Source organism: Aplidium turbinatum, chromosome 4 (assembly GCF_918807975.1).
Source record: "Aplidium turbinatum chromosome 4, kaAplTurb1.1, whole genome shotgun sequence".
Classification (NCBI taxonomy): domain Eukaryota; kingdom Metazoa; phylum Chordata; class Ascidiacea; order Aplousobranchia; family Polyclinidae; genus Aplidium; species Aplidium turbinatum.
The window spans coordinates 42,165,112-42,175,511 of record NC_137475.1 but is presented as its reverse complement, the minus strand read 5'-3'; the positions used below and the strand labels follow the sequence as shown (position 1 = coordinate 42,175,511).

General features: G+C 37.1%; 1 protein-coding gene across 1 annotated transcript; it reads left to right on the top strand.

The window, feature by feature from the left end:
* The first annotated feature begins 7,185 nt into the window (after positions 1 to 7,185).
* LOC145769190 (uncharacterized) lies at positions 7,186 to 7,626 on the top strand. Its single transcript, XM_082580780.1, has one exon. The coding sequence runs from the start codon at positions 7,186 to 7,188 to the stop codon at positions 7,624 to 7,626; it is 441 nt and encodes a 146-aa protein (XP_082436906.1).
* Positions 7,627 to 10,400: the final 2,774 nt, after the last annotated feature.

The following is a 10,400-nucleotide window of genomic DNA, read 5'->3' as shown; positions in this document are numbered from 1 at the left end:
GGCGCAGGAGGTATTGTTGAAATTAGGCCCGTGATCGTTTTAGGGGCTCACAATGTTTCCAGGGGTGACCGTGGACAAACCAAAAGCAGCATCTTTTATAGGGATCCGTTATTTTTTAGAGCTGTCTTGTTTTGGGAAAGGAGAGCCACTCGTTGGTCTTAGGCCTAATTATTTTCTCAATGGCCCTGATTGTGACCGAAGCGTATGCCAACGAACTCGTAATAAATTTCACCAATTGAAGAAAATGATTTTAAAATGCTTTCAACTGTTGAAACATTTTTTTGCAGTTAACTGGATACTGCTTTGATGGGATCGTAATGTTTCTAACTGAGTATTGTGCAAAACACGGCACAATGGAAAAGTTTATGCTAGGAACCAAAATCGTGAATTTTTCAGCAGTAAAAAGGCTACGGATGGTAGTGCAGATCATTGAATCGTTAGTGCTTCTGCATTCAGGTAGTGGAAAGCCTAAAGTCCATTGCGATTTGCATACACCTACTCAGGTAAGTACAAAATAATTGCTAAAACTAATGAAGTATTATAGTTTATTTTTTGTCGCTTTGCAACTTACTGCTAAGGTCTTTTAGCGACAGAGCTCACTTTTATTTTTTTACATCTGGCTGCGACGTCATCACATTAGTACACGACTTATTCTCACTGCGTTATGCAAGAAAGAATACAATTGGCACCGTTTTTTAAGTTTTCGGTTTGACCCGACCTGGAATCGATCTGATACCTACCAGCATTATAGACCCAAAGACGAAACCCTTAGGCCACTGAGAGTCAAAAACAACAGTTGAAATCAGGATTGAGTAGAAATTGGTATGACGTACATGATTAATTTATATCTGTCCTTCCTGCTGATTGTTCAAGCATACAAGCCGCCGGCTTAGTGCACAAACGGACATATCACGCAACGCTGGTTCAATGCTCGAGGTGTGCGCTTGAGCACTTTATTTAGCTGCAACTAATGGAAAAAAATAATTTACAAACGACAACACTTCAAAAGCTGAATCACTTTTCTGACAATTTCGGGCATGCTGAAACACAATTGTCGTATGGCTCAAAAGTTTGTGAATTCCAAGACTTTCCGCTGCGATCATTAAATCTTGACCCAATTATGTTGACGTCACACCAGTCTCGAAGGAGGGGATTTTGGAGTTTATGACTTTTCTCTACTTACGCTATTAATTTTAAGTAAGAAAATAATATACTCTGTTTCTAAGAATAACAAATTTTGTCATGTTGCAACTACATATCAAACAGTAGTAAAACATTAAATACAACCACCACTACAAAACAGTGATTATTACCAAGCAGAACGAATTATAATAAACATACTGTAGGCTGTAGATGCTGGTTTCCTATCAACCTTCCGCTTGCTTCTTTCATGGGATTCTCAGATATTTTTATTGAAATAGAATCTGTAGGCTGTATGCGGCTTTACTAAATAGTTCGCATTACACATTGTGTTTACTTTTAACAGGCTTTGAGGCAGTTCTTGCTTAAAGATGATGGAAATATTGTTCTGAACGATTTGGATGAACTTCCGATTGATGACCCAGAAAACAACCAAACTGCATTTTGCCAGTAAGAAAGCTAAAAATGGTATACATGTTAGCAGGGAAAGCTACAGAATGGAAGGTTTCTGCATCCCACTTTCTGCGAAACCTTCTATTTCATAGCAAGAGTTTCCCATTCTAAAGTTCATAGATCTTTTATGCTTTTAGTCTTGAATCTTAAAAGTATTTGTTCAAAACATTTTCAAATTAATGTGAAATGAAAGTTTTTTTCAATTCTCTAACCTAGATATAGTTTATTTTAATAAAATTTTGCAAAGTACATCAATTCTAAGCGTTAGAAGTCACTTTTGCGGTCCATCGCCATTCCAGGGATGATGATTAACAAATTTATGTAATGCGGTTCAACATCATCTTTGGGATGATGCCATGTCACAGCAGCCATACCAAGTCCAATTGCTTGAAAGGCTGTGTCAGAGAACCAGGCAGTGAGAAGGAAGCAGCGATTAAGAACTATGTGGTATGAATTAGTGGTGCGATACTGATGAACCCAGCGCCAAGGGCGAAAAACGTGTCTATCGCTGAATTCTTGCTACACTCGACGGCTGAGAAACACTGTGAGAAGGAAGTCCCTTTTTCCTGTAGTGACTTTTAGCCTATCTAGCGGCTGAATTTCTTTGCTGTAGTTTTTGATGCTTTGCTGTTTTATGTTTTGTGACATACAACTTCATTTTTAGCATCGCTAAAGGAATAGTGTTAGCTGGGTGTTATAAATTGGCCTATACGTTGTAAATATTACCGCATACCAATCTGATCGAATGCAGTACAATAGTTTGAAAGCAAAGAAACCTACATGGTAGCTCAACACAAGCCTCATTTTATTTCAAAATTTCTTTTGGTTTTTGTTGGTATGCAGCACTAAATTACATCGTAAAATTACCGTGCTCTAATGTGAAATTTGTGAAAAGACAATAATATGACGATCACTGAATCAATTGTTTTCAGATTTCTTTGCAAAAGCGCAACATTTTGTTGCTGTTTCTCGGCAAAGTCTGAATGGCTTGCGTGGAAGCTACACCGTTACGGTTAGCGAATCGCAGCTGCTCGCTGTACTAACGAGTATGGCTTGCGTGGAAGCTACACCGTTACGGTTAGCGAATCGCAGCTGCTCGCTGTACTAACGAGTGCTCACTGCTCAGCCTTGTGCTGATAGCCGGGAAGAACGCCCCTCTCTTCACATTTTGTTGCTGTGTTGTTTGACTTTACAACTATCATTTCCACGTGCTAGGCTACATAAACCTGTAAAAAGGATGAAAGTGATAAAAAAAATTAGGATTAGCTTACAGCAATATATCTGCAGTTGAAAGCATCATTTTATGATGCTTTATTTCATATATTATACTCATGTCTAGAAATGTGGGTAAAATATTTCGATTATGTCGGATTTTTTGATTTACCTTATGAAATCACCAAAAGTCGCTACAAAGCAGACCGCAAAGAAATCTAATCTTTCACTGAAGCTACATTAGTTCAATATTATTAAGTTTAATTTCCAAGAAAAAAAAGCAAAATAATTAAGAAATTTTAATAATTAGATTTAACAATAAGTCATGCATCATAAGCATAGGAAAATATTGTTGGCCGTGCTAGCATTATACACTACAATAGAGTTTAGTAGGTTATTACTTTACAAAGCTACTGTAAAATATAAGTGGCCTTAATGTTCATCCTTGAGGTACACCATACGCAACACACAAGCAAGCCGATTCCATTTTGACATGTGATATGTGTCTTGCTAAAAAAAACTCAAGCTTTTATCTGAAAACAACTTTCATCAATCTATTGTATCAGCCATGGGCTCTATCCAGGGAGGGGGGTGAGCAATGCAAAATCACCTCCCCACTTAATTGGCTTTGAAAAGGTTTTGTGATATTTTATTGATCAAATTTTGAAAAAATATTTCCGCTGTTATCACTTCTTAGAATTTTTTCAATATGAATTTTTGATTTGGTAACCCTGAGCTACGAGCCAGGCGTTTACATTGTGGAGTTTTAACTTAGTTTGCTTACCCAAAAATACCCTTTCCGAAACATACATTGTGGAACGATATGGAAACCCTGTGGATCGAATATGTCAAGAATTTGTTTTTTAACATTTCTCAAAGATATAAAATCTTCGGGCGTTTTTGAGTTGATTGTTGTGAAATTGTGGCAATCTTCACTTATTGTATTTCTTGTTATAGGCTCACCATGACATCTACAATACTGTGGATGATGCTTTTTTATTCAGTGTGTTATTGGGTTGTGTAATATTTCTTTTGCTATTGTTGGCGTTCTTTTGTTAGGGTATATCCTATAAGCTACTATGCAAGTGTATTGTATTTTGTTAACTCCTGCTCATGTATTCCATGACTACATTCATTGCATGGAAATAGTCCATGTCTTCACTGCACAAAACGTTTGTGCTGATTGAGCTTTAAACAGATTGAAGCTGATGCTACAATGAGGAGTGAAATGACTATGACGATTTTAGCCCACTGTACAAAAATCACCCCCCTCCCGAATTCTAAAAGTGGATAGAGCCCCTGGTATCACCAATTCTACATTGTTAATTTATTTCCCAATTAAATGCAAGAATTTTAATACAGATCTGAAGTCGGATGTATGATGAGTGACAAGAACTTTCTCGCTCCCGAACAACGATATACTTGGAACGGATGCAGAAAGAATGGACCATTTATGAAAGCTACTGTCAAAGCTGATGTTTGGAAAATACCAGATATTGCTCATGTCATTTTAAAAGACAAATTTGATAACGACAAATGGAAGGAAAAGATTAAAGAAATAAAAAAGCGTTTAGCTCCAATCCATAATCAGTGTAAAAAAGTCGATATTAAGTTGAGAGCAAATTCTTCTTGGGTCCTCCATGAATATTTGAAAGTTTACGAAGACGAGAAAAAAAAAGCAATCAACTCAAGAGTTCCTGAAATTCACAAAGTCCAGGATAAGAATAATGTGAAAAATAAACTCAGACTAGGCCATAAATCTCTACACGATAGTAATAATATTTAATAATAATCATCTTTTCAGCAGTACTGGTAGTTGCAACGTTCATCTGATGAAGGCGAAAGTAAATGCAAAAACATGCAAGCTGTTTTATTGCTTCACTGACGTTTCGCGTACCATGACAATGCACATTGACAGTGACAATGCTGACAGTGCGCAATGCGCATTTTCAGAGCGAATAGTATACAAAATAAAATTTACGAAATGATATAGCCTACTGTACAGCATAGTGCGGTTGAAGGTAAGAGAAAAAAATTGTGTAACTCACTAACTGTTTTCGTATTGTAGGCCTATTCGATCTGAGGATGTGCATTGTCATGGAGCGCGAAACATTGTCAATTCTGTCTTACAATAATAGCTTAGCGTAGCCTACTATGTTGAAAGCCAATTTTCTCATTTCCCAACACTTGATTCAAGTAGGGAACTCACCTTTACCTGTTGTGTTTGTTAAGTTTTCTTAGTTAAACTTCTAGCTTTTTTTGATGTTTACATGCTATTTTAAATATCCAAACTAAAGCAACGATTACAGCAATATCTTTAGGCAGAAGGAAATGTAGGAAATTATGTTTGCCGCAGGTCTGAAGGATTACCCCCAAAAAGTTTGCTAAATTTTACTCTGCTGTATTTGGTCGTTTTTGAAACAAACGTTGTTGTATAAAAATGATACTTCAATTGTGCATTCATCAAATGCTGGCATTTGCACAGCTATCTAGTAGGCTAACCTCTTAGTGTAATTTATTAAGAATCGATTTCGTTATAGCAATAGCATCTTCAACTAGCACATGTATAAAAAAAATTTGAAAAATACGTAAAACGAACAAATAAAGCAAACTCCGATATTATCAACACGCATAAAAATTCTATTTTAAATAAGTTAGATGGTTACAAAATACTAAAATTAAAATCAAAAGCTGCAAGTTGTTGTAGAATAAAAACATTGTTTGATGGCCATTGAAAGATATTAATAGTTTGCTTTGACGAAGCTTGATTATAGCCTATATGCGTCAATTAGGGGAAGAAGGATGCAGCTCGAATGGAGTATAAGACTTCGAATATACGTCACCATTACAACGAAAAACAATATATACCAAATGTAGCTGAGGCCTAGAAAAAGGTAGAAAGATCAAAACGTAGATGTTCCAACGTGCGTGATACCAAAATAGGACAATCAATTTAAAATATGGCATCAGATTTAAAATATGGCATGGCAACACTTTATTCCGAGCTATTTACGCATCTGAAATTTGTCGGAAACCCCCCAATTGTTAGCCTACTGCTTAATTGCTTTCTCAGTGAACTTGAACGCAATATGTTTGTGCACTCATTCTTGTCTGCAATAAGATACTTTTCATGATTTTCGAGTAAAATTAAAATTTTCAAAATCGTTTGTTGGTTTTCTACCTTCTCTTATGATATGAAAGCAGGGATTGCCTAATAGAATTACCTGTACAAATGGCAGTGGCAGATCTAGGAGGACAATTGGAGCTTTTCCCCCCCTAAAACACAGAAAAGCAACTTCATTCACGATGTATGTGCAAAGTCGGATGAATGGAGAGCAATCCGTTTGCTCAGTGGTTACGTGCCGTGCTGATCACGCGGCACTGCTTCGACACTCGGGGTGTGCGATTGAGCAACGCATTTCAGGACTGCTCTCCATTCAGCGGCACCTAGTGAATGGAATAATTTCCTAGCAACAACACTTCAACAATCGGAAAACTTCACTCTGTCAATCTCGGTAACCTGCCCTGCGTCAAAAGCCTCTACAAATATGCGAAACTACCAGGAATAACTAGCCAAGGCTTTGTCAGTCCGAGGATAAAGATTTTAAACCAACCAAACACATCATTGTGCTTTATTGAAATCGCTCCTCCTAAAGCTACTTATTAGATTCGCCCCTGATGAAAGACATAGGCTACCTTACCTCACCACTTTTCCGCAGAAAAAGGTTAACGTAGCCTAATTGTTAATTTAGCCAAGTTTGGTGACAATATTGCTTTTCTTCGACCTATTGCGGTTTATCTCAGTTCTTGATAGCACTCGATCAAGTTCCTGCTTTGATGATTTACAAAGCAAACGTGGCTTACGTCAGTGGTTAGGTTTATGCAATGTGGTTGAGCAGGACTACCTGGAGGCGCTGTCTGATTTGTCACATTTTGCAGACTTTGACTGCTGCTACTGCTTCTGTGTGGCTGAAATTTTTTAAGACTTTTGGATCCGCCTCTTTTTGCTGACTCGTAATTATAGGCTTTTTGCTGTGTTGGGAAAGCAGTAAAAAGCGAGAAAAAATACTGTAAGTTCTATAAGTACTAAAGGGTGACAAAAAAAAAAAACGTTCATCACCTAAACTTGAATAACTTTTGAATTAATTAATCAATTATTTTTATTTTTCAGATTTACCAATAAGAATTAATGTTCTAAAGGTTTAGAAAATTTCAACTTCGAGATGCCATGGACTACTGAACAAAAGACATTTATAGTTGAGGCCTATTTTCGGGTGAATTCTATCCACGCGGCTCAACTGCAATTCAAAAAAAGGTTTGGATGTCGTGAATTTCCTGCCCACACAATGATCTACAGATGGGTCAACAAGTTCCGAACCCATGGGACTGTTAATAACCTCAATCGTAACGATAGTAACAGACAAATCACAATCAAGACCGACATCATCAAGGACACCACAGAACGTTGATGCAGTTCGAGACTCTGTTGTTCGCAGCCCACTCAAGTCTGTGCGTCGACGAAGTCAGGAGCTTGGAATGAACCGGGAGTCTGTGCGGAGAATTTTGATCGCAGATCTCAACCTCTATCCTGACAGGATACAGATTAAACAAAAACTTACACCTGCCGACATAAGGAAACGAGTGATCATGTGTCAGTGGTTTTGCGACAAGATTGACGCTGCGCCAGACTTCCTTGACAATGTCTGGTTTTCGGATGAGGCACATTTTCTGCTGTCAGGTCATGTGAACTCTAAGAACAACATTTTCTGGGGTAGCAAACCCCCTCAGTACTGTCTGCAAAGGCCATTACACTCTTCTTGATCTAGGCAGCAATTACAGCAACAATAAAAGCAATCCCAAGGGAAGAATGTGGGAGGCAGGGATGCCAGCGACAAATTTCCAATAAACTTAGATTGTGTTCTAAAAATAACCCAGATGAGGCAAAAAAACTCAGGTCCAGAAAATATGTAGTAAAGCGGTTAAAAAAACCTGCGTGTGCTTTTAGCACCATTTTAAATCATTACACAGAAGCCTCAGAAAGCTACAAATAGTAACACATATATATATATAATTATACAAAAAGTCAATCAATCCATCATTTTATTTTTCGTCATTAACGTGTCCGGGACGAAAAAGATACTAACTACAAAAATCGATACAAACCTACCAGCACGTTAACGAACGGGAAAAGGTGGCAAAACCTTGAAAATATTAAAACGTGCCTGAATGAAAAATTATGTAGTAGGCTATATATCAGTAGTTAGCACAGCCACAAAACCCCCAAAAAAATAGCAAAAAATAAAACAAAAACAGAGAGAAGCACACATGTATGTATGGTAGTTAATATATATGGAATATAGCTATATACAAAAACAAGAGCTTGGTAGGTCTATATGGGCTCACAGCAAAGATTTTGGTTCAAAATTGCCTTTTTGGTAAAGCGTCTAGCTAGCAAGGTTCAGTGTGTGTTTAACCAAAATTTCTAAAACTGACTATTGGCTAGCCATTAAGGCTAGTTTTAACTTTTGAATTAAACTTTTTGCTGTGTGAGTTGTAGACTGCGGCTGAGGAGAATCCTCATGCCTGCTCAGTGCTTACAGTTTGGTGTACAACTACGGTATCTTGGTTCTTAGCAATAAACCCTGCTTAGCCTTTTTCATTTGAACATAATGTTGAAAAGAATAACTCAAGTTCACAATAAATAAATGTTCAGTAACACAAATAGTTGTATTACTCCAATTTTTAGTCATCCACATTTTCATAAAGTTGGATCATTTCTTCAGCATCCTGTACCTCACTGACTGCAGTAGCTGATGCAAAAACATTACCTTATTATTTTTGTGTTGCAGTGTGGACCATTTATCGAGGATCCCAGTGCCTTAATACCGTGCAAGCTCTGTACAAAGTTAAAAACCAAAAAACCTAGATTTACCTAAATTTGAAAAAAAAAACTTAAAACCCAGATGAGGTCAAAAAAAAACCAGATCTAGGTGGAAAAACCAAGCTCTGGCATCCTTGGTGGGAGGGTCATCGAGAACTTTGCCCACCGGATCCAAATGTGCTTGCAGCAACGGGGAGCTCATTTAGAGCACATTTTTTGAGCGCCAGTTAAACAAAGAGTTTTTGTGATATAGACTTAAAACTTTGGAGATGTCTGCTACGTATACTTAACCTAATGTAGCTGAATTTGTGTGTTAATCTTAATAAAATTTTGGAAGTTATTCGATTTTTTCTGATGAAAGTTTTTTTTGTGTCACCCTTGTATAAAACGTTCAATCAGACTGTTACCAAGCGGCTAATAGTCTGACTGAAATTTTTTTTTTAAATTAAGTTATCTTGTTTTTTAAAGCCTGGTGATGTTGAAATTCAATTATGTCACCTGGTGAAGACAGTAAAAAAAATGTTAAAATATAATTTTCAGAAAATTTCATTCAGACAGTTACCAAAAGTTGGCAAAATCAGAAAAAAACTTTCAGAATCTAACAAATCAGTCCATATCCCCAGGTAGCCATGGGTTTAGTGAGCGAAACGAGCGAATAGGTTTTTGCGAAACTGACAAATAGGCTATGACTGCTTTTTTGTTTTTGGGGAAAGGAGCACTGACTAATCTTTCCTTTTCCTAAGCCCGCTAGGCTACAGTTTTTAGGCTTACGTCGTAGCTTACCTATATAATATTGAAAAACTATAAGGCAAACCGGGGCGTGTTGTCACAGGTTTGGGGTTTTTCGGTTTGTGCTTTTGATATATACAATGCAAGTGATTTGGTTATATCATTCGTACGCTGTCCACTTACACTTCCTTTTGTCACTAGTTAAACTGTTTAATCGCAACAGGATTTCAAGAAAATCAAAATTTTGTAAAAAAAAAAAATTGTGACAACACGCCCCAGCACGGGACATGTTGTCACAAAGCATGGGGCGTGTTGTCACAATGTTTTTTTTTTACAAAAATTTGATTTTCTTGAAATTCTTTTGCGATTAAAAAGTTTAACTAGTGTCAAAAGGAAGTGTAAGTGGACAGCGTACGAATGATATAACCAAATCACTTGCATAGCAAAAGCACAAATCGAAAAACCCCAAACCTGTGACAACACGCCCCGGTTTGCCTTACAAAATCAAATTTTATTACGTGGAATTTACACTTATAAACAAGTTGAAATTAATTCAACAACTGCTTTGGGTCTTGTTTCCTTGCCTTCACATATCAACCAAGGGTTCGGTAGTTTATGCCAAATTTTGCTTCTGCTTCTCGTAAGCTGTGACCATCATCACAGCTGTAACAACTCGCCCCGACGTATGCAGTCGGACAAAAGTTTTAATGGCGACTAGAAAAGGCACGCTATTAACTTCTAAAGTGTCAGCTATACTCCTAGCATAATAAACTATAAAACTGATTTCATACTTGCGGTCAGACTGCTATTATGAAAGCGTCACACAATTTTGAAAAGTTAGTGAAATTTACATCGATGACCAAATTTTTGAGAATAATTTAATTTAAGCTAAACCTGCTGTTTTTTCTTAACTTTGCTAACATCAAAATGAAGATGACTCTTAACGAAGCACGTGCTACAAATATACACTCGAAGCAGTCAATGC

Coding starts and splice junctions, on each gene's coding strand:
- LOC145769190 (XM_082580780.1), top strand. CDS start 7,186: ATGGGACTGTTAATAACCTCAATCGTAACGATAGTAACAGACAAATCA.